General features: G+C 29.1%; 1 protein-coding gene across 13 annotated transcripts; it reads right to left on the bottom strand.

Annotated features, from left to right (window-relative positions):
- Positions 1-1,342: 1,342 nt before the first annotated feature.
- On the bottom strand, positions 1,343-25,857 carry Syp (synaptotagmin binding cytoplasmic RNA interacting protein). 13 transcript variants are annotated; one of them, XM_074248181.1, is made up of 12 exons: positions 25,388-25,857; positions 20,608-20,993; positions 20,389-20,496; positions 20,076-20,252; positions 18,556-18,691; positions 14,090-14,295; positions 13,859-14,008; positions 13,631-13,776; positions 13,403-13,524; positions 11,030-11,178; positions 7,757-7,916; positions 1,343-7,203 (listed from the first exon to the last, which is right to left on the bottom strand). In XM_074248181.1, exons 2-12 carry the CDS (start codon positions 20,989-20,991, stop codon positions 6,947-6,949), a joined length of 1,995 nt encoding a protein of 664 aa, XP_074104282.1. In that variant the 5' UTR covers positions 20,992-20,993; positions 25,388-25,857; the 3' UTR covers positions 1,343-6,946. The 13 variants fall into 13 exon arrangements, 12 of the variants coding, with proteins under 12 accessions (XP_074104282.1, XP_074104281.1, XP_074104280.1 ...); XM_074248180.1 differs by having other exon boundaries at positions 1,343-7,206; positions 25,388-25,853; XM_074248179.1 differs by lacking the exon at positions 18,556-18,691 and adding an exon at positions 16,529-16,664 and having other exon boundaries at positions 1,343-7,206; positions 7,748-7,916; positions 25,388-25,846.
- Positions 25,858-25,907: the final 50 nt, after the last annotated feature.

Genomic DNA, 25,907 nt, shown 5'->3' with positions numbered 1-25,907 from the left:
CGCTGTGAACGTGCTACACAGATTTTCTACTAGCCACTTTCGAGAAGAAAATAAACGAAACAACTGAAAAAATATATCTATAGATATCTATTGCTATCTTTATTTATTATTATTATTATTATTTTCAACAGAAGAGATAAAGGGAAAACGTGAGAAAAAAAATATAAAAGATTTGGAGAGTTTTGTTGACACACCCTCAATGGATTATATTTTTTTGAACTTTGTCAAGAGCAGTATTGAATTTATTAACTTATTAATTTAAGTAAATTTATGGTTTTAATTGTAGATACTAGTTGTGGAATTGGTGGGGTTGCAATGAATTGTAATTCGACGTGTATTTTTAATTAAAAAAGGTAATTCACATACAACTGTTTATTGAGACATGTAGAATACATCTGGTTTCATACACAAAATCTTTGACACGTTTTTTCTTTTTATCTATTTATTTATTTAGTTTATTTATAAATCAAGATCCTAGCCCGGGACAAAACAAAATAAAATGATGAAGGGAACGATTGTAAACAATTAATATAATTTTTTAAAATTAATTATTCTTCTTCTTATTATTAAATGTTTACTATCACTGTCTTAAACATTTCGACATTTAATAATTATTTTTCAACTACCACATTAAAATTAAAAGGCAACATTTTTTATTTTTAGTCATTTTTAGGTAAAATAATAGAATTATATTGCGGTTTTTAAAAAAGCAAAGCGATTTCTGAAGCTGATTAATTGAACAAAAAAATTGATGTATACAATTTAAATGTTTAAATAATAATAATTAGTTGTTTTAACATATTGTCTGTAGGAATAATTTTTATTTGACAAAAATAAAAAGTTTGCAGATAAAAGACATAAACTAATTCAGAAACTCACAAATAGAAGTTATAATAATAATACATTTTAACCGTGACAATTTAAAAGTTTATAGTTTATATAATAACCATAATTCATAATTAAAATAAACGATTAAGAAAAAATAAAACATAAACGCTAACAATATTTCATATGTTTTTTCAAAAATTGAATCAAACTTAAATTTTTTAATAATTTTTTTTTTTTAATCTTTATCATCTACAATTGTTAATGATTAACGCGTATCTAATTATTTTCATCTAATTTATTTATTTTTCATTTATTTAATTTGTTATTATTTTATTTTTTCCTAACTTTAATTACCGCAATAGAAATAACATGACATTTGTTGACAAAAAATGCATATTTTCCAAGAATATAATATAATATATAATATATTTATACATAGTTAAAAAAAAACACCTCGTCTTTAATTTTTTTTTCTCAATCTTTCGTCCACTCTCTTAAATTCTCGGGGCCAAAGTTTTTTTTTTTTTTTTTTTTTATTATTTAAATACATGTCACAATCGTTCCATTTAACGATTCTGTCATTTCAATAGAAATGACAGATTTAACTATCGTGTAAAAATTGTTTATTCATTATTTTACTTTATATTTTACTCAACTTTTTTTTTTAGTTTTATTCTTAATATTTTTTAGTTTTCTATCACTTTTTAAAAAAAAAAGCCCGCGCGACTTGAAAGAGAAAGAAAGATAAGAAAAAAAAATTCCATCGTTTCTTATTTTTATTATTACAATATTATTTTCTACTAATAATTATTTTATTTTATTTATTTATTTATTATAATAGTATCCCAGCAGATGCGGTTTTAAATCGCGAGTAAATTATAGGACATTGGCCAAAAAAAATAGAGAAAAATAATAAAAGTAGAAAAAATATATTAAAGGTATATAAAAGGGCGCGCGGTTCGTGGCGTGGTCAGTCTCACAGTGGTGCATTATCCTAAATGCGACCTTTAATCCCTTTTTTATTTTATTCAGTCGCTCTGACATTCGCGGGTTTGTGGTAATATTATAGTATATAGTATATAAGAAAATACAATATTTAATAACAGGTATACGAGGATGGGAAGAGATACAGGTAATAGGTAATAGGTAATGGGTAATGTAGGTGATGTTGGTTCGGAGCTGTGGGATCAGATTAAAAATTGAGAGTATAAATAGGAATGGGGTCACAGTGTAGGTCATTGGGGATAAAAAGTTCATGCAAAAAGGGTGAATATGTGATAACGGGTTGGGAAGTAGAGTGAGAGGATGAGGATCGAGGAGTATGCGAGTGTCAGAACGACCGTGTTCAACGGGCTAGGGTCAATATATACCTAGATCAGTCTAAAGTCTCGTCACCGTGAACTGCCTCAGCCTCTTGCCACTCTCGCGCGCGTGTGTGTGTGTGTGTGTGTGTGTGTGTTATATGTGGTTTCCTTGCCCCCGCAAGTTGAACAATCTACATGTTATATATTTATACAAATATATCAATTATAATTTTTCTTCACAATTTTTTTTTAACAAATTTATGACAAATTCAACTATGTAGTTATTTATGTTTTTTTTTTCTTTTTACTTTAAATACAATTCTGATCAATTACAATTTTAATTGCCTTAAAGAAGAATGAGAAATGAATTTTTTTTACTTTGAATTTATTTATCCCTTATATGTTTTGGTTTTTTTCCTTAATTTACTGCATTAGGTATGTTATGTTATGTTTTTTTTTTTTTAATATTATTTTTCTAATTTTTCATCGCTTATTTTTATTAAACGTTTTTTTTTTTTTTTTTTTTTTTAATAGTGTTTATACGGAAATATTTATCATGTCACAAAAACCCATTCAGTATGATTAGCAATAGCATCCTTATTTATTATTTTTAATATTAATATTATTATATCCTCAATATGATGCTCTTTATAAATAGGTAGGAAGGTAAAAATAGGAAAAAAAATTCATTATCATATAGTTTCTTTTTAGTTTATGTTTTAGAATATGTAATAACTTTTTTAGTTATTATTTTTTTTTTCTTTCACGGCCCTTTTGAATAAATGAGTAGGCTATATAATAATGATTAATTTTTAAAAGGTGAGGTAAAGTATATGGATTTATAATATATAATTAATTAAGTAATTGAAATAAAAGAAAAAAAATTTTTTTTTTTTTTTTCACGACAATACAGATCTTGTACAATGATTATTGTATAATACGAAGGCAAATAATAATTAAAAAGGCAGGGATACATAAGGAATTTTACTTATTACTTTTTTTTTTTATCTTTGCAGGGGATTATTAATTCAATCAATCATTAATATTATAAAACTAATTGCGATCTAACCCCCTTCCGTTAATTCAGATGATTATTAACTTCTAATATATAATTATAATAATAATAATAATAATATAATAATAATAAAAATAATAATAATAAAAAAGAAAAACGGTAATCGCGGTCAGGGGTAAACAAGATTATAATTAAGTAAAACATGAATAAAAAGTAACAAAACATGCTCATAAATAAGAGGGTTTGCGAGCGATTGATTATTATTTCAAATCTTTTTCATCCAGACATTTATCGCCGTATTCAGTATGCTCAGATTATATTCAAATGCATCAATTTCTATTTAAACTTACGATGCAAATCCCATTTACATTTACGTCTTTGTTAGATTATCCATTAATATTATATGTAATCAAAGTTAGTTCAATAGCCAATATTTTTTAATGATTATTTGATTATTACTTTTTTTTTTTTTTTTCATTTTCATTTTCATTTTAAAATCTTTACTCGGGTTAATCAGTTATACTTTCATATTTGTGCTGCATATACAAATCCATTATCTGATTGTTACTATTCTGATGTTATCTTGGGGACACAAGACCAGTGAAAAGAGGGGGGATCTTCGGTTCACTACTAAGATTTTAAATTGTATATTTCAATTGATAGTAAGTTAATATTATTATTATTATTATTGTTGTTGTTGTTGTTGTTGTTCTGATAATATTAAAAAATTTACGTAAAGTAAAAATGAAAAACTATTCGATTGTCTGTTATGTCAACTCCGTTTGCATTATTTGTTATGTTTTTTTTCGTTATTGTATAAGTTTAATTATTGTATTTTAAACACTCGGAAATAAACTTCTCAGCGGGTGCGTGTGTCTGCGTTATTAATCCATTAATTTTTACTGTTTTTTAAACTTTGTCAAATTTGTTTTTTATAATCTGCTGTCTTTCTCAAGTCCAATTTATTCAGATTATTGTTAGTGAATAATTGTCATCATCAGTTTTTTTTTGTTTTTTTTTTTTTTTTTAGCATTTGTATATATTTAAAAATTTTTTTCATTATTTAATCATTTCGTTTGTAATTGTTATTTTTATCTTAAATCTCCAGAACAGGGGGGATGTTTTAGGCTCCAGGGACAGGGACCAACTTACAACCCGCACTTACAACTCTTACTAATTAACTAACAGGCTAACAATAACAACGAGTCTCAACACTCAAAAAAGTCGTGCGCTTGTATGTATTTTTTTTTAATATTTTTTTCTTTTTTCTTTTTTTTTTTTTTTTTTTTTTATATGAATCTTTACTCTCATGCATAATCCCGTATATGCTTTAAGCAATACCTAATTATTTTTAAAATCAATCTGTAACTATCATTATCAATTCGGTTTCCAGTCGATTTCGAATTAACAAATTCGAGACGCAATAGTCACGTCATAATATTATTATTATTAAATTTTTTTTTTTATAATTTATAATTTTTTTTTTTTTGCTTTTAAAAACACCTCAACCCCGGATTTGATCCAATACGCATGAGGGAGGTATTTGACTTAATTTTTTTTTTTAACTTTAAATCGCATCTCGTAGAAAAATGCGTTAAATAATTATTTTAATTATAGTAATTATTATAAATTTATAGCGAAATGATCTAAAAAAATTTTTTACAGTACTCACTCTTTGAGTGGCAGTACTTATATAATTGAAATTGATTTTTAAAAAATGTACAATTTGCATTTTTTCTATATAAATTTGTCATAAGACATTTCTTTTACTTTAGTCTCAACACGTGAGCAATATTTTCTCTTTCTCAAACTCGAATTGATCACATAATCGCATATGAACTTGCGTCAATCGCGATACATTATTATTATTTAATAAAATAATTAAAAAAATTAAAAAAAATAGAAGAAAAAAATTAAACAAAACGTAAAAGGACATTTCATAGCGCAAAAAAACAATGATTATCCCGTTGTATACATCACAAGTTAGTCATTGTTTTTTTACCGCGGAAAACTTTCCTGAACCTTAATATAATAATAATAGTTTCACTGACTGTACACATTATAGACCAACAATAGAAGGTCTAATGGCACCTGAAGGTGCTTTATCTCTCAATCTTTTACAATAACGCATACATGCACACAGGGGGATGCACTTTAGATTTTTTTATATCTTATTTCTAGACGCGCTTTTGACTAACCACATACATTTTTAACAATTTTTTTTTTTCGTGGTCATTATGACGTCAGCTCATTCACATACATACATTCTTATAAATTTCAACGTACTCTCTTTCACGCTATTTTTCTATACTCATTCCTATCGCTTTTATCAATTTTAAAACCCGCCCCTATCCTTGCAGTGAGTAGTCTTTTCTCTTTATATTCCAATAAAAAACAAACAAACAAACAAAACGTTATTATTTTTTTTTTTTTTTTTTTACTCGAAAGACATTTTGCTGCAACAACCACAGGCTATCACGCATTTTTTTTTTTTTTTTTTTATTAACCGTTTCTAACTTAAATACGAACCATCACAAGCCAAAAATTATCAACATCGCTTTTATATCACTTTTTTTTCTTACAAAAAAGAATTTTTTCCGAATTATCAATTTTTTTTTTTTAACTATAATAATTTTTTTTATAAACTTTAAGCATATTTGCGCACTCTTAAACATCCTAAAATCACTCTCTCGCTTGGCAGTAAACAATGTGACAATGCAGTAGTAGTTACCTTACGATTAAGATATTACAATTAAATATTATCAATATAATAATAATAGTACGGGGTGGATGGGTGGTCACTCCGATGTAATAATAAAGTCCCAGTGGCACATCACTGTGCAGTAAAAATCACAACTTTGCGCGCGGCGGACGACGGTGGTATGTGAGGAGTGTGTGGCATAAATATTTATAATAATGACGTGTTTTACTTTTTAACGTATCAACTATTTGTTTTTTCATTTAAATTTTGTTTAGTTAATTTTATATTTTTTTTTTTTTTTTTGCTATTAAATACGACCTCGCGCGCATTTACAATTTTTTTATAATCTAATATTACAATTTTATAATTTTTTTAATTTTTTTTTTTCTTAATATTTTTTCATTAAACATATTCGCTTGACGACGTATGAGAATCAAAAAAGTTACATTTACAATTACAAATATAATTGCGAGATAAGAAGCAGTATTTTGACGGATTGATGTTACACTTTAGTCGCTTAATTTTAAATTAAAAAAAATTTTTTTAAATAAATTTTAAATTAAAATCTTCCTCTCTCGCCCACTAACAACGGATCATTCTTTTCATTCTCTCTCTCCTTCAAAAATCTCGCAGCCCTGACGACGAGCGAGAGGAAAGCTCGCGATTGAGCTTCAGATATTAATTTTTATTACAAATATTCTTAAGTTGCTTATAACAGAGCGTGTAGATACGTCCATCAATATCATATTTGTTATTTATTATTTCTCTAAATATCATTATTATTAATTTAAACTTTGTATCTCTTTGTTTTACTTTTGTAATGCTATTATTTTAACAATATTTTATTTGTTTTGCCTTATGAATTTTTGCACGTGGTCATTGAGGTCTATTTTAAACGCCTATTGGCGCTTAAAAGTCCGTCATATTTTTTTTTGTCCGTGAAATTACTTTTTAGATTAAAATATATATGTATATTTATATATAGATATATATATTTAATTTTTTTTAGTTATTATTATTATCATTATTTAATATAAATCAGTATATTTCAATTCGATTGCGTGAATAGTTCACATTGTGAAAAATAACCGGCGAAAGTTAGCTCCACGAATTGTATGAATCTTGATACCATTCATGATCGTCACCAGTCGCGGCGCCTGTTGCCCCTGATCTATCAGTAAAACCAACGCCACCACTACCACCACTGCCACCACCACCACCGCCACCGTTTACACTCGCCAATCCGTACGTATTGCCCAGTGGTTGTTGGGCGAGGGGCTGGTTTCCCCAGCTGCTCTGGAAGCGACGTTTAGATTCCCCCTGGTTCTGGTGACCCCCGTCAAACTTTCGTTTACCTGCTGTATTCACAAAATAAAAACAAATATACATTAAAAAACATGTTTCGTGAGAACTTATTTTCTTACAACTAAAAACTATTATTTAAATATATATTACAAAGAAAAAGGTTTTTTTTTTTTATGATGCATTAATCTTTGTATTATCTAAAATTCATGTTAAAAGATTAAATGTGAAACTGGTTACTTTGTAATTTTATACTAAATAAGTAACGAGTTACAGATTTTAATATAAGAGAACAAATTGAAAATTTATGTTTCAATTAAAAACTAATTACTTGATCATTTTCTTGGCTCACAGTTGCTCTGGATCTACAGGATGTTTTTGAAAGGGAAGGAGAATGAGTGTAATAAGTTAATTTATAGGTAGAGGTGTATGCCTAGGAAGCGGATAGCGTTTGGTGATTATTAAATAGTATCAACTGCTCAGCCAAGACTATAATAATTTTTAGCCGTGACATAAGTGAAGCTTATGAATATAGCTTAAATCTTAATGCTAATATTAATTAATTAATAATAAAAAAAGATTGCTTGAGATACAGACCATCCTCACCTGGTAAACTTCCCTTGGCGCGGACCCCCCCACGAACGGCTGGCCGCTGGGCCCCACGGGCCCCTGATGTTGCGGGGTTGCGTCCCCCCCTGACTTGGCCACGGGCTTGGGGGCCACCGACTACTCGGCCACGGGCCACCTGTCCACGGCCACGACCAGCCTATCCAAACAACACACCTAATGTTACCCCATCTGCAGCTTATTTTTCATTACAACTCCTCTCCTCATTTATTTTATAATATATAATAATTTTAATATATTTCTCCGAATTTGTCTTATAATTTAAAAGATATCTTTAAAATTAAATTCTCTCTCAGTATCGTTTTCTATTTTATTATTCAAGTTATTAAATAATAATTTTAATTAAAAGAAGAACCTTGAGCTTTCTAACGCATTTTGTTCTTCGATTTTTTAATTTAAATTTCAAAATTTATCTATTCATTTAAATGGCACTAATTTATTAAATATTGTTAATTAAATCTTGACGATTATATTAATTATGGACTAAGGAGGTTTTAGTTATAATTGCGCGACCCATAAGCACATTTACAATATTTAAAGAAAAAAACAAAAAAAATAATAATGTAAATAATAATAATAGAATAGATTACAGCGGTGCGGAGAGTTTGGCGACAGTATATAAGTCAAAAAAATAAAATCAAAATACATAATATTAATTGTGTTACATTTAATAAAAGCGATTAGCGATTAGCGATAACTAAATAGCAATTTAAAACAAAAAAAATATTACTAACCGCATGATGATTTTTTTAGTACTATTTCAATTGATTGTAATTTTTTTTTTTTATATTATTATTTGGTTTGGTCATATTGCATACAGCAGGATTAGTGGGTTATCCAACACACATAACATGTGTCAAAAGCGTACATTGGCGAAGGATTTTTAAGCAACTACTGCACTGCTAGCTAAAACAAAAGTCTAGTTATAAACAATAAAAACAAAAAAAAAATAAGCGGCGGTTAAGCAGAATTTATTATTCACTCTGTGCGCAATAAGCATTAGTTATTTATATGTATTACTGCTGAAGCAAGCGAGAGAGCGTGGTTGTGTAATTTGCTTAGTAATTTATTGTTATCATCGTTGATATTTATTTCCTATATTACAATAATGCACAAGTGTCACTCCTTTCTCATTCCCTTTCTCCATAACACCTGGTTGTACCTAATTTTGTTAATACATACAAAACAAAATAAAGTAGAAAATAATTAAAAATTATATTATTAAAAAAAAAATAATAATAATAATAAAAAGTTAATTCGTTAATAATGTTGAGGAATAATTATTAAGATGAATCTCCAAGGATGAAGCCAAGGTCTTCAGGCTAAACTGGATAAAAATTACGAAAGACTTTTCCTGAGTAAATTTACAGGTAGACAATATAATAATAATAATAATAAAAAAAACTAATAAAGTTTGTTTGAAAATACTCGTTGAAAGTTACTTTACTTTACTTTTAAAATAATGACTTATTAATCAAGACAAAAAAATATAATGAAAAAGTAAAAAAAAAAAAAAACTCCTCAGGAAAAGTTTTTCATTTTCTGTGAGTTGAATAAGAAAGACAAATAACACGATGAAATACTGCCAAAGGCCAGCTTTCTACTTGACGTCCATCAGGGATTACCTGAAACTTGAGACTAAGAGGAAGGAAACAGAAGGCAGAAAGAAAGAGTTTGTTATTAAGTGCATCATATCCGAGCCACGAGACGCTCTTTAATGTCGTGCGAATACTTGATTGTTTTTTTGGTTTATATTTTTTTTACAAAATCATAAGAAAAAGACTTCAACGGGATTTTTAATATTTTAGTAAAGATTAAAAGCTATTATTTTATTTTTAGTTAATGCTTGCGTTGGAATTATTTTTGCTTTTTTTTGCATTTAAGGAACTTGATAGCGTTAAAAAGGATTTATTGTTAATAACTATTTGTATTGAGATTTGTTAGATATTAAAAGCGTTACTCAGGAGACCACAAATGCACACAGGAAAGTGGAAAATTCTTTGCTAGTATCCCAACACACATGAAAAGGCTTCGTTACTTTTTTCTTTCTTATTTAAGAAAATACAAGTTGCCTGAAGAATTTATCCGTTTTTTTTATACTAAATACTTTTAGATTTTTTTTTCTCTCGTTGAATTTAACTTTTGGTCTCCTTTATATGAATGTTTGTTTTTCTTTCTTGTTTATTGAATGACTTATTTTTTTCCTTCTCTTTGTATTTTTTATCCCGCAGGTTAAAAAATTTTAAGCTTTCCCCGGTTTTAGACAAAATTTTGAAATGGGTCTAGCATGGCTCAGATATGATTCACGCAAGCAATTTGAAAGTGGCAATGTATTCGGGGGTTTGTTCTTTATTATTATTGTTATTATTACTACTCAAATTTTACTTATATTATAAATACTAAAAATACAAGTATATATATGAATATAATTGTAAATTTAATAAAAAGTTAGTTGATCAAGTAAAAAGTTTAAATAGAGTAAAAAAAGGATTTATTTTTTCAATTTGTTTCAGTCTTGATTTTTTTTTTTTTCACAGCCTCACACCGCTCTTTGCATAATATTAAAAAAAAAAAATTGCAGTTTATTTACATGTGCGTGAATAAATTGATGATAAAAAATAAACACAAGGAAAGTGAAATAGCAAGTGAACTAAAAAGTAGCAAAAGAAAAATTTGATTAAATTGTGAATTAATAATGAGTAATAGTATTTAAATATATGTGTAATTATTTAGCAAATAAAATACACATGAAAATAAAAAAATAAATAAATATAAGAATAAGAAATAATGGAAACATATCATCACAATCCCTTGCGTTTTGTGTTAGTGGATTGCACGAAGCGAGCACAAATCGTACAAATATTAATTAGCAATTGTTAAAGTTTGCTTTTTTGTACGCGATAAAATGAAGAAAAATAATAATGATAATAATAATAATAATAATAATAATAATAATAGTGAAAAACAGGCGTGAAATTTGTTAAAGTTATAATAAAGTGAACTGAAAATAGTTAGTAAGTAAATATGGACGCAATTATAAAGAGTATGAAATAATAATTAGGATTCCGCGAACACTGTGCCACAATCAAACTACCGCTGAAGTAAATTTAATTAAAATTTTAAATATTAACTTTTAAAATTAAATTTAAAGTAAATAAATTTCTCGAAGAACAATAAAATTTAAAAATTAATTAAAAAAATAATTAATAATTTTCATTTTTTTGATAAAACTTGTTAAAAAAGGCGACCCACCGGTTGAGGCTGCCTGCCCCTCCCTCTGGCAGGCGGCGGAGGCGGCGCATAATCGAAATAGTAATCTTCGTATCGATAATAGTCATCGTAATATGGATCACTGTAGCCACCTCGATAATCCCCATAACCGTAATAGTCGTAATCATAATCTATAAAAACACACATTACAAATAGACCCAAATTTAGCCACGACAGAATTATAAATTCCAATTTCAACAAGAGAAAGAAAAAAAAAAAAGGGAAATTTAAATAATTAAATTCTCTATTTAGTGATTACAGTTCATTGTTATCATTATCATTGTAACAATAACTTTAATCATTTATTTTTTTGTACTTAAATATGTAATCAGAAAACAAATTTGCATGCCGGGAAAAGATAATGTTATATAAATTACTTTTTTTGCCCTCCGGGCGGAAAGTGGCAACTTTCGTCCCGCTACGCTAAACAAAGTTGCCGCTTTCCGCCTTCGTCGGACAAAAAAATAGTATACAGCCCTTGGAAAGTAAAAAAGAAAACCTCAGATCACATGTTTGTCGACCTCGGCTTCGCCTCGGCCAACAATTACATGTGATCTGAGGCTTTTCTTATTTTCCTTCCCAAGGGGTGTAATATACTATTATGAATAATATGCTGGTAAAGATATTAAAGGAAATATGAAAAGAAAATAATTATTTTTCTGTAAGTTATTTGCAAAAAAAAAAAAATGAGAGAAAAGTTTATTTATACAAGAGAATATCCAATAGATATTTTGATAACGATGAGTAAAATTTTCTACCTATGCAGACGTTTTGCAAACGTAACGATTTTAACAAGGCATTGTCTTGCAGAACTAACGTTTGCAAAACAGGAAAATAAGGAAAGAATTCTACGCAACATTAAACCAGTATTTTTGAAGTATATTATTGAAGATCATAAAGATATATATACTTATTGAGGTATATATATATATTTTTTTTTGTTACATATTAAGGAAAACCTTGCAACAATTACCCTGCCACCATTATTATTTAAAATGCAAGTTAATTAAAAAGTAAATAGAGCAATTAAACTAAAACTAATTTTACTACAGTCTTAAAAATCTTTGGTAGAGTAGATTAAGATGGAAAAATATATATTGGTGAATAAAATTTAATAAAGATGAGAATAAATAAAATAAATGATAACTATCTACAGCTTTGCATTCGTCATTCAAAATTTTGCCGCTTACCTATTTCCTTGAGAGCTGTAAAACAGATTTGTTGAATTGGTTGTCGAATTATATTCAATTATCATTTTAAGAATATATAACAAAAAAAATTACACACGCTTATGTAAAAAAATTCATGGGATTATAAAATAATGTTCTATGATAATTAAAATAAAAAACGAAAACAAAAATATTCACACTAAATTCATTGATTAATTACTACCAGTTCACCAATAAAATTAAAAAAAAAATAAAATAAAAACGTTGTTTGTAATAAAAAATTTTAAAACAATAATAAAAATAAAAAAGTTGTAGACATGCTTTAAAGTCTTAGTTATCGGTGATTAAAAATATATTTAGTGAAGTGTAATGTGTAACAAGGTATTCCCTTTTGTGTTTAATGGCTTTACAAATGTAAGTCTTCAATGTCAACGATAACTTTTCTACTGGAGTTTATTATTAATTTACATGGCATAACGTATTTAAATGCTTTTACAGTAATGAAAAGGAAGTATAATAGTGTAATGGATTCAATGAAATGAATTCTAGTCCGGATTCATAAATTATATCTATCCTAGCTCTAAAGTAATGTTCAGTTTATTCACACTTAAAAAAAAAAAAATTAAAAGAAAGAGAAATAAAACTGGAAACAACAAAAAATAGAATATATGTATAGTTGAATTAAAAAAAAAAAAAAAATGTTGTTTGTCATGCGCGAAAGCCAAAGGTTTGTTGTGAAGTAAGTGAAGATCCCAAGAGCATGCGGGACTTTTTTTCTAGTTAAATTGATAACTTAATTAAAATATATTTTGTTAAAATTAAAAAATTGCTGAGCTCTTAATTAATAGAATTTGATTAAAATATCACAAGATTATTTTTTTTATGATCATTTGCGAGCAAAAAATTTAATTCAAACAATAAAATAAACTATGATTCTCTCTAAACAAATAAATATAAAATTAATGTTTTTTTTTTTTTTTTTAAATATATAAATAAAACGGAGATATATAATAATAAATCAATAATGATTAACCGATACGAGAGTTTGGCAAAAATAAACTGTTAAAAAAATAACTAAAAATTCTCTGTGTTTTGTTGAACAATAAAAAATAATATCAAAAATAAACTGATTGACATTAAATTATTCATTACGAAAACTGAGAATTAATAAGACGCAGTTACTCACTGTAGTCACCGCGACCCATAGGTGGTCTCATACTGCCCGAAGTGCCTCGAGGACCGCCACTTTGTCCGGATCCTCGTACTGGCATGGGTCCGCTTATCATACTGGGATGCGATGGTGAGCCTCTATATTATGTAAACAATAAATTTCCATTAATTTATTATTGATTTTCAAGCGAAAAATAAACTAAATTTACAAAAAGAATAATCGAAGGCTAAAAATAATATTTACCCTCCACGGCCTTGTAACATTTGCATCATTCTTCTTTCACGAGCTCGTAACATATCTTCTTTTTTCTTTTTATCAAATGGTGGTTTCGCCAATGCTACTTCTATGTGAGAACCGCCTATTTCCTTACCGTTAAGTTCTCGCATTGCCTAAGATGGAAAAAAAAAATAATTATAATGATGTTTAATCCAATAATGATTCATTTAAAAAAATATTTATAAAATAATATACCTTGACTGCATGATCTCTGTCTTCAAAATGTACAAATGCGTAGTCCTTGATTTTCTTCACCCTGTCGATTTTACCGAATTCTTCGAAACATTCTTTCAGCTTTTCTTCAGAACAATCTTGCGTTAGGTTCCTTACATACAGCACTCTTACCTGTAAAAAAAAGTAATCATTTAAATAAGCAAATAATTTATAAAATTAATACTGTTTAAATTGATGTTAGTAATAACTTACTTTAGCCATAGTTTGTTCATCAGGTTCCTCTTGAGGATCAGCCCAGTCAACTATAATATCACAGCCCCAGACCTTGATGCGACCTGTGCTGAGTCTTCTTTTCGCCAGAGAAGCTGATTTATGGGATTCATATTCCAAAAAACAGAATCCCCTATTCTTCTTTTTGTCATCTGGCGAGCTGTAGATAATCACCTCGGTCAAGCCAGCTACAGTTTGGAAAATCATAAAACAATATATAAACGAGGTATCCAATTTTGTTAAAAACTAAAAAAAAATGCTTTGGTCGTTTTTTTTTTTTTTTTATTTAGTCACGATCCCGGAGGTAAATATAAAACGCGATTGAAATTAAATTATTTTTATACAAAACTCGAAAATCAATCTCTATTTTTTTTTACTTAATGAATTGAAAAATTTTTCGCGAATTCGCGTTTTTGAATAAAATAAAATAAAAATGACTCGAAAAATTTAAAATATATTTATATTTATATTCAAACTACAATTAAATTGAAATTTACTTTAGATTTTCCGTATTTAAAAGAAAAATTTGACTTTTTTTTTTTTTTTTTTGCTATCGATGAATTTTAGGTAAACACGAGGCCGCAGAATAGCCATAAGTTTTAAGCAAGAACGACACAAACTTTATTCGTCAGCGGTAAAAATAATTCATTAAAGTCGCGAACTCAGTAAAAATCATGTTTGTAGATCGAGAAAAGGAAACAATTTTGATTTTTAAAAAAAGTACTACCACATGCATTGTTATTTAGTCGTTCGTGCTTCCTTTTATCTCGTCTCTATACTGCGACTTTTATTTTATTTATTAACCTCTCCTTCCTCTCAGTTTAAAAGCTAAACTTTGAATAATCGTTCTTGAGTTACTATTTTTTAATATTTATAAAACTAATAATATTTATTTATGAAAACTAAAATTTATTTTATATTATAAAGTGCAACGATTTTATATCCTACGACTACTGACGTCCGAGTGAAGAGTAATCATAAAAATGATGCGAATATAAGCTTCCACCAAGAGAACAAAAATAATAATAAAAGAGGGTATAGAAAAAAAAAAAATATAATCCCCGGTATAATTTACGGCGTACTGTCTGTCGCAGCAATAAAAAATAACATTCTCGGCATTACCCAAAGCTTTTTCTCTACAAAATGCACCCAAATCATTTTTGCAATCCTCATTTAAATCTAGTTACAAATATTTATTTATTTTTTTTTTTATTTCATGTTCAATTATATTTATTTTTCTTTAAATAAACACACAGTGCACACTCCATTGTGAGAGACCAGAAATAAGATATTTATAAAGTGAATAAATAAAAATAAAAATGAAAGTAAATAAAAGTGTTTATATTCTAATAACGGCCTCTCTGTGTCCAGACTCTGAGAGTTTTCATGCATCCTAATTATTTAAAACTCTCTTTGATTCAAACCGATTAATCAAAAGTATATTACATGTTTTTTAAAATAAAATATGTATTTATACAAATAAATAAAAGACACACTCCCAAGCAGCTATAAATTAAGAAACACAGTTTATGATAAATGATAAAAAGGTGTAATGAAAAAAGAATAGAAATGTTTTAAGAAATTTAAAAGAGAGCCGAAAAATAATAAAATAATAATAATTATAATAATAATAGTAATAATGTCATTTTAATGAGTTTTAATGGATAATAACAATTTTGTCAATGTTTCTGAAATTCTTAGTTTTAGTTTAGAAGAAATAGTTAGTTATGTGGGCATAGTGATAATTGAATTTAAAAATTATTTTTGAAAGGGTAAATGCTTTATTCTCACTCACGCTGACTCATTAATTAATTAATTAATTAATTTATCGACTCTATTGTTATTGTTAATTGGTTATTAACAACTTCTTTAAAAGTGATGAGTGAATATCGAGTATTACAGATACAAAGCTTTATTGTGGACTAAAAATAGTTGTGTGGTATTAGATAGAATAAAGTAAATGAAAAAAAATATATATATATATATAAATTTATATATATTAAATAAATAGTTAATTAATGGATAAATAATTATAAGGGCTGCGTATTGTTTGCCTGGAGCCCTTGTTTCTAACTGGTTTTGGTTAATAAATTAATTTAAAAAAAATGTATAAATAAATAAGCCCAATCGAAACCAAGGTCCAAGGCGAGTCTCTCTTTCACTTTAGTCACTTATTCTTATACTCTTCATCCTCCCTATTTTAAATTTATTCATTATCGTTCACTTTTTATTCATCAATATGATTATCCACATCCACTAACGGCAATCACACACCAGTCATACAAGTCCTTCTACTCACGCTTTCATGTCTAAAAAAAAAAAAAAAAAAAAAAAAATAAATAAATAAAAAATAAAAAAAACATTAACTTTTTTGCTCCGGTAAAACTCTGCCTGCAGATTTAAGGGCAATTTTCAACTTACGTGCGTGCTTTGTAAACTCTTCGAACAAGTCATCTCGGTCTCGATTCTTTGGAATATTTCCCACAAACAAGCGGTGATTGTTATAAGATACGGTAACACCAATCTTTTTGCCTTTCCGAATCTCATAATCATTCAGCTGTAAGAATAATGTGGAAGGAGAGTGCCAATTAAGCTTACTCTTTTTAAACTGATTCACGCCTGCTTATTGGCTGACTCGAGCGTGTTTATGTTTTTTTTTTTCTCATTTTTAAAACATTTTTTTTTTTTTGTATTTTTGGTTAATTGTAAAATTTTTGAAATAAATAAATAGGGTGGAAGGGTAGAATAACGCGTCAAGTGAACCTTCGAGGAATATTTGTTTTTGTTTATATATTATATTATTTATATATAAATTATTAATGAGTTTGTCAGAGATGGAGTGAGTTGTTAAGAGGCTTGGTGGGAAAGATTGGTAAGTCCGCGAAGAATTAGAGTGATGGAGTGATAATAGGATTTAAAAATACATAGATACTGGTATATAATTAATTTAATTATCAATAATTTTTAGTTAGTTGAGTATGTATATGATATGATGGGGATTCCAGAGATTACTATTTTAATGTCCTCAAACATGACTGTGGATGTGAGAGCAGTTGAATTTTGATTTAAGTAAATTAATTTATTGATGATAATTGAGAACGTATGGAGGTTGTGGGTGGTTGGGAGTGCCTGTCCGTTTGTTAGCGAGCCACACGCCCCAGCGGTCCACACAGGTCTCCCGTACCCCCATGCTCGAGGCTCAAGTCATGAATAACATTTTCACATTTTTCATAGCCAATTATTATTATTGTAAATACAAAATGGCTGTAGCTCACGGACAATTGTCAATCGATTTGCAATAAAATTTAATTTTAAAAAATATATCAATAAATAAACAAGAAAAAAAAAATGATAAAAATAATTAATAAAAAAAAAAAAAAAAAAAATTACATCTATAAAACCGATGCTGAAATTTTAATTTCTAGTTTTTGTTATTTTCTGATAATTACTCTTAATGCGTTTGTCTCAGAGAACGGCATTGGGAGAAGAAGGAAATTGGTAGAACAGCTAAGTAATGACAGTCGTAGGTAAGAAAAATAGAGAGAGAGTGAGATGGAGAAAGAAAGAGCGCATAAATAAACTAGTAGTAGCAGTATAGTAGTGATAAGTAGTAACAGAAGGTAATAGTAAGACTAGATAGAAAATGATACAATGAATAGCGCAAGTAGTGACAGTCGTGGCCGACAATACAACACTAGTAATAGTAATAATAATAATTATAGTAAGACAACTTCTATGTAATATAATAATAATAATAATAATAATAATAATAATAATAATAATAATAATAATAATAATAATGATAATATATAAGTGAGAGAAGCGGTAGTAGTAGTAAGTAGTAGAAATAGCAGTGATAACGACGATATAGTCCGACTGACCGCATTTTTGTAAAATAAAGTAATATTATTATAGTAAAAGTAATAATATGTATGTAAGAAGTAGACATAGTTGTAATAGAGACGAGCAGTTTCTGCGTAATACATCGTATAAAGCAAATAACTCATAACTCAACCTATATATTTATAAGAGGAAAAGAAGACTTGGACCAGAGAGGTGTTACTGTTCACTAATAAACCGAGAGGCAAGGAGGCTGACTAAGAATCGAAGGTGTCACAATTCAATAATTATAATTATAATAATAATAGTATTAAAATATAAATAATAATAATTATGATAATAATAAATATAATATAAAATATAATAGTTGAATAAGATCACGTGATCGTGTAAAGGCTCTCGATAGATTTGTCTTTGTTCCATACCATCTACAACCACTACTTAAAAGCTACCACTCTTATATTACAAATGAAAAAAAAAAAAAATAAAAAAATTTAATTAATTAATTTAAAACAAAAAAAAATAATAAAAAAAAAAAAAAAAAAAGGTAGACAGGTAGGTATAGGTAAGAGGTGTAGGTAGGTACACACGCCTCGAATTCACTTTACCTGTTAAATTACCAAATTCGTCCAAGATCTCCTCTTTGCCTTTTGACTTTGGTATGTTCCCGACGAAAAGTCGTAGATTAGGAACGCTAATGTTTACTTTCAGACTCTTGCCGGGTTTTATTTCGTAATTATCGAGCTGTGGGATGAAGAAAAACAAACACATGCCTAATTTTGTTCCAATGATATTCGTAATAATGCGTTAAATAATAAAAAAAACAAAACGTGCGAATTCAATTCGCGATTAATTTAGGAAAATATATAATTAATATATGATTAATAAAATAAGTAGAAATAAATTAAATTTTTTCTTTTTTTCGAAATAAATAAATTTCGATTGTCAATTGGCATGACCCAGGCTCATATTTTATTTTGTATAAATATATTCTTTTAATTTTTTTTTCAATGAGCCGGGTGACACGTGGCATGCGATTTGGTTGCTCGATTCTTCACACTATAGCAAACCGGCGTTTACGCGCAACATCCCTGTAAACAAATTTATGTGCCTTCGCGATATTTTTTCGTCACTGTCCAAATTGCGAACCAATTAGATTTTTACCCTTAACCAATTTATGTTTTTTTTTTGTTCTTTTTCATTCAGCAATAATATTTCTTTCCCTTTTATTAAAATTTTTTTTTTTCATACTTTGAGATACTTTTTGGATTTTGATTTTTCTTAATCGATCAGGAAGGTTCTCCACTCCCAATTTTGCCCACTGAGCAAAGAGGAGAGCTGGAAAAAGAAACTCATCCACAGGACATTTGATTAATAACATCTGTCACTGTTATCACGTATCTTGGGAGTTATTGGAAGTTGTCACTAAGTGTAATTCAAACATGAATGAATGTTTAAAAGGGAAAATATGAATGGACATGTTGTATAGTATCCATATGCATCAATATATGTATATGTATATGTATATTCATATTCATATACATATAATATCAGTTACTAGTAATAAATAATATTCAATGCATATGCATACTGTACACACTGATTATTAAAATAAATTATATATGTGTATGTGGCGTTATTGTGCGGACTTTTATTTGATCTGTGGATCCATGAACATTGATACTTGAACTCCTTAAAGACAATTGAAGTCACAACTAAATCTTTATCTGTCAATATTTATATTTATGATATACAATCGAACATGGAGCCACGTTATATCTGCATTCTTTTGATTTTTTTTTTTTTTTAACGAACTAAAAAAACTTAATGGTATAATTTATTCAAATAATTCAAAAACATAAGTTTATCTCAAAAGAATGCAAATAGCATCAATATTAATTTTGAATGATAATAAATTCTTTTGTATAAAAGAAATTAATTGAAGGATATCCAATTGGTCCGTTATAGCAATTTGTTAACTACAGGATAACGAAAGTTTGATAAATGTTATGGATGAAACGTTATAAAACTAAAATCTAGATTAAAAATTAATAATTAAAAAAAACATTAAAAAAAAGATAAACAATAAAAAATAGGATCTCTCTGACATAACAAATAATGAACATACCTCTCTGACAGCTTGTTGTGCGGCATCTCGATTAGTAAATGTAATGAAGGCATATCCTCTGTTGGTACCGGACATGGGATCCATCATAAGCCTCAAATCCCATATTTTACCGCATTTTTCAAAAAGCGGAATCAATTCGTCTTCATACATGTCTTTAGGTATCTTCCCACAAAATACCTGCAAGATGAAAAGTAAAAATTTAATTAAATACTATAAATTATTTATTTATTTATGTATCTTGTATAACTGATTTTAAAAAATCACTATCGATATAAAAGTAATGTTAAGTGTAATTATTTTAATGATTACGTACCTCACAACCATTTCCTGGAGTTGGGCCCTCCCAATTTGGAGGCGGGCCACCGTACTTTCGTTGTCCAGTGGTTACATCGAGTGGATATCCGGTTCTCTCGAGTATCATCTATAACAATAAAACCCCTCGTGAATTATTGTAAATAAAAATAAAACTATGATTCATGAATAATTGTTAAAAGAAAATTACGATAAAAAATAATAAATAAGTAAAACCCACTTTAATTTTGTCTTCATCCGGAGCTTTAGGCGTTGTACTAGTGCCCGTTCCCTGGCCTGCCCTGCTTTTTTGTCTGTAGGTCTTCATAACTCCGCAAAGATACGCCGATTTGTTGGACACATGTTCCAAATTAGATTCCAAAAATTGCGTGAGAACATTTAACGCTCCGTCAACAGGAAATTCCCTCAGGGCATCTAGGGCTCTTTCATCGAGATCAACATGGGCGAGTTTTCCAGTTTTGTAAATTTCATCTAGTTTAGCAGCCACTTTTTCATCGAGTCCATACTGTATGAGTTTTGCGAAATCCTCCGTTCTTTCGACGTACTCCATTTCCTCCTTAGACTGCTTTTCTTCCATTTTGAGTTCCCCATTTCCCTCGGCCATAGCTATTACAAAAACAACAACAAAAAACATAACATTAAATAAACAATAAAATCATTTTTTATTTAATTGTTGCTAATCTAATTAAATTCTTCAATACACTCTCTCTATCATTATTTATTTATATGTACATATACGTATTTTATCTTAATTACTCCATTATCATTATCATTCGCAATATTTATAGATGTATAAAAAAAATATATATATATAAATACGTATATATGAAGATAAAAATTCTACCAAAAAATAATATACTAGACTGTAATGCTTTTAAAGCCCGTCTGATGACAATTTGTATCTGCTAGTCTCTTACGCTCACGCACAAAGGCCCTAACTAATTTAAATTTCCACCTAGTAAATTTTTTTACTTCTGAAGAACGAAAGAGTTAAAACAGCTTTTTAAGGTTATGTACGCTTTATTCTTTTACAAACTGAACGTCAATAGTAAATCGACGCACTTCAAGACCAAGTGCATTTTGTGCATTGTACATACATATGACACACACACACACACACACACGTAAACACGCATTCACACATGCGAGACGAGACCTGACGCGCATAAAAAAGAAAAAAAAAAGAAGATAAATATTCAGCTAATTTTTTTTCGCTCCTCGCTTAAAATTTTAATAATTATCACAATAAATTATTCAATAAAACTGATTAAAAATGATAACCTGATAATTGTACTCCAAAAATAAGTTAAAAAAACCGTGAAGAATGGATCAGTATTAATAGCAAAAAATCCGTCGACGCACAGAGGATCCGTCCGAGAGATCGCAGACTTCCTTTCTTTTTCTCTCTTTTTTATCTCGCCCCGCTTCTCCTTCCCGAAGTACACGAAAAGAAAGGAAATAAAAAAAAACTTCATATAATATGCGAGCGTCACTTTTCCCGCGCTCGCGCCACGAAAGTGGGAAAAAAATTTCAGTTCAAACGGCGTGTAGACGGAAAAACTTGAGCACACACGAGTTTACCGGTCGCGAATTCACACGTTAGATAAATATATATATATATATATATATATATATATATATATATATATATATATATATATATATATATATATATATGTACATATATATACATCAGCACATTGATAACACCTATATTTAACTTTTACAACAACCGTAGTATCTGTAACAAAAGAAGATTAAAAATTACACCAGATTTAGCACAACATTTTTAAATATTATAATTTTTAAAAAAATATTTACCGAGTAACAAAACCGAGTAGAATTGAAGTATTGAAACAAAATAAATTTTATATATTAACTAAAAACAAAAAAATATCACTAGCACTAACCACGTCGTCAATGTGCAAACGTAGTATGGTTCGCAATTTATAAAAAATAATTTTAACAACCAACAGCCAATTCTATTCACTAATGGCGAACGTTTAACATAAAACAGCACCAACCGGTAAAATGAAGCGACGACTTAAACTCGGCGTGCTCTGGTTGTTCATCCAAAAGCAGCGTATGTGTACTCGTCACTTTAGGAATGCAATTGCACCGTGTGCACTCTGATCCGTTGGCTCGTTGCTGCGTTTCACCTGCCTCGCCGCGCGAGCGCGTCCCCGCGAATTTCTACGGTACGGCAGTTCCGTAACTCCGTTCTCTAGTCTCTATGCTACTCTGTCTTTTTTGAATTTTCTATATTATATTTTAATATATATTATATATATACATCTACGTTTTTTATTAATTCCTTTTCTATCTCATTCGCCTATGTCTATCTAAGTCTATCTCAATTGGTTCTATCGCTCGCGTTTTTGTTCTCGCTCCCGCTCGTAAGTTTTAAATTTGTCGAGAATTAAAAACCGGCAATACCGGGTGTGTAAATAAAAATATCAACATTTTACAAGTTATACCTTTAGTAAAATACAATTGCACTTAATTTAAATAAAACAAAAAAAAATTTTTTTTATATAAATATAATTATAAATAATATTGTTAATTTTTTTCTACACTCCTCTCTCCGTTTTCTGCGGGGAATTGGCGACAGAGGAGAAGAGAAGAATGGCAAACGTTGTATATATATATGTACATATAAAAATATGAACCTGTATTATTTGTATGTTTGCATGCGTGTATGGATATATATGGATATATATATATATATATATATATATATATATATATATATATATATATATATATATATATATATATATATATATATATATATATATATATATATATATATATATATATATATATATATATATATATATGTATATATAGGAGTACGTAGAGTGAAGACGGGGACGGGAGACGTCAAAACGTGATCGCGAAACTTATGCACGGGGTCCACAAAGCGACGCGCAAAGAGATACGCTCGAACCCAGAGGTCCCTACAGTCGACTCTACCACACAGCAGCAGCAGCCACCACCGTCGTCGTCGTCGTCGTCGTCGTCGTCGTCGTCGCCGTCGTCGCCGTCGCCGTCGTTGCCGCGCCACTGCTGGTTGGCCATTTACATGTTAGTCTGGCTGGCTCGTCAAGCACGCCTTCTCATTGGCCCGTGCGAAAACCCCAAGAAGAGTGCAAAAGTAAAATAAAAAATAATAATAATAATGACGATGATGATGATGATAATAATAAAATAAAATAAGAATAAAATGAAATGAAAGAGACGAAGAAAGAGAAGGAGAAGGAAATAATAAAAGAAGAAAAAAAATAACAAGAAGAATACGAAGCGCGGCGGCCAACGAATATGACTGAGCAGGAGGGAGCGAGAATAAAAAAGAGACGAGTGTATAGAGAGTAGATTACCAGGCGCGCAACACATGCAGTCTGGGGCTCTTTGCGAACAACGAACTGGGGGCCCCGTCGTCCGATGCACTCGAGGCTAAATTTCTTAGTGTATTGCATGCCGCGGTTAAAAACTTCTCCCTTTACCGGGCGTCTCTCCCTATGGTCACCCTCTAGCCCAACAACTAAAGCTTCGTATTCGAAGTTTTATGCACTTATACATTTATTTCGTTCGTTCGTTCTTTCTTTCTTTCTTACCACTACTACTACTACTACTACCAGCCAACGTTTTTAAATTCGTTCGCTCTTGGCAAGTCTTTTCAATGTATGTAATGTATGTATGGATCGTCAATGTTTGTGTTCAGTGGAATTACCACGCTGTACACTGATAACCGCGTGAGAACGAGCAATGCTATTTTACAAAGAATCTTTTTATACATTTTTACTAATTTTTAGCTTCAATGCTACAATTTTTTTTTTTTTTTTTTTTTTAATTTCTTCTTTACTCCAGAAATCATTCTTTCCCACAATAGTTGGCTAAAATTTTTTAAAACCGCCATTAAAATGCGATTGGAGCAAAAATAATAAAAAAAAGTAATTACCAGTAGTCAGAGAGTAGTTTTGTACTCTACGGTGAATTTAGGTATATTCTTCTCGGAATACTTTAGCAGAAACTATCAGATACTTATAGCAACTGAAAATAATTTATTTAATCGTAAATTTTTTTTTTTTTAGAATTTAATGGGAATTTTTAACGAGAATATTTGCGAGTAAATGAAGCAAAAATAGCATAAGGTAGAATTCTTAGAAAGTGAAAGTAGTTATGGTATGGATTGTTGAGAATTGCAAGGCGAGCAAGCATGTAGTGTGGTAGTCTGGCTTAAAGTATTTGTAGTAGTGGCTGTAATGATAAGCCAAGTGGAGCTAGTAGTAGTTGTTGTCGTAGTCAGTCGTTGTCGTAGTCAGTCGTTGCCGTATTTAAAAGTATATACACTACTACTATGTACTATATGTACTTGTATACGCGAATAGCGAATACGAATATAAGTTTAGAGAGTGCGTCGATAAACAAGAGAGTCTGGAAGTAGAGAAGGACTTGCGGCCAGACGGCGAGCGAGAGAACACCAACGAGAAACGAACGATTACTCAGTTACTTACTCACTCGCTCTTACATTCGCTGGCTCCCTCGCTCGTTCGCCGTCGTGTCGCTGACCGGACGTATTTGCACATAACCTTGCGAAAATTGCAGACGTCGGGAGGAACCGACAGTAAGAGAGAGCCAGAGCATAAGATTGAGAGAGACGCGACTACTCGACGATAAGGATAAACGAATTTACCAGACGGGCCTCGCCGCTTCTAAAATTAATGGCGAAGAATTTGCGCGCGCAAATAATATATATATATATATATATATATATATATATATATATATATATATATATATATATATATATATATATATATATATATATGTATGTATGTATGTATGTATATATGTATGTAAATATGTATGTGAGTAAGATCCGTGCATTTAACGTATATGTACAAATACAAATACAAATGTATGATTAAGTGTGTGATTATAAGTGTATGTATGCACTTTGTATCACACAAGTGAAAGTATTTAGTAATTAAATATACCTGATTGATTATGATATTTTTTTTTTATGAATTTATTTTAAAATTGATAAAAAAATTTCTTCCAGTTTTTTTTAAATATTTTTCTATTTGATTTTTGGCGGAGCAGAGCACCCAAATCAACACACTGCGATGCACATTGATGATAGTCACGAAATTTCAAGTATTGTCCGCTGTGTGCGGTACATATTAACACGTTCGACGAGCCACAGTATTTTAATTGATAATTTTTGAAAAATAAAAACGTAAAACAGAACACTTGAGATAATATTAATAACTTGAGCTTCTCCTGTCCTCAAAACTTTTGTCCCGATAACTTTTTTACGTCACGAGTCACCAAAAATTATAATAAAAATTAACAACAAAAAAAAAACACTGAGTAAGTTGATAAATCCAGTCGATGCTGAGTAATTTCACTGGCACGTCGAAGCTTTCAATTTTAACAAACAAAAATTTTATTAAAAAAAAAAAAAAAAACAAACGTTTAAATTTATTTTTTTCTTTCAGAGTTTTTTGGTGAACA

Source organism: Cotesia typhae, unplaced genomic scaffold (assembly GCF_013202065.1).
Source record: "Cotesia typhae breed Kobodo isofemale line unplaced genomic scaffold, CoteBio_Ctyphae contig_5, whole genome shotgun sequence".
Lineage (NCBI taxonomy): Eukaryota > Metazoa > Arthropoda > Insecta > Hymenoptera > Braconidae > Cotesia > Cotesia typhae.
Note: the sequence above shows the minus strand (reverse complement) of the source record. Positions and strands in the feature narration are given on the sequence as shown.

Excerpts from the sequence above, each read along its gene's own strand:
- Syp (XM_074248179.1), bottom strand. The coding sequence starts at position 20,991 with ATGGCCGAGGGAAATGGGGAACTCAAAATGGAAGAAAAGCAGTCTAAG. Across the intron at positions 13,777-13,858 it reads ACAGAGATCATGCAGTCAAG|GCAATGCGAGAACTTAACGG; the intron begins GTATATTATTTT and ends TTTCCATCTTAG. Across the intron at positions 13,525-13,630 it reads ATGTTACAAGGCCGTGGAGG|AGGCTCACCATCGCATCCCA; the intron begins GTAAATATTATT and ends TACATAATATAG.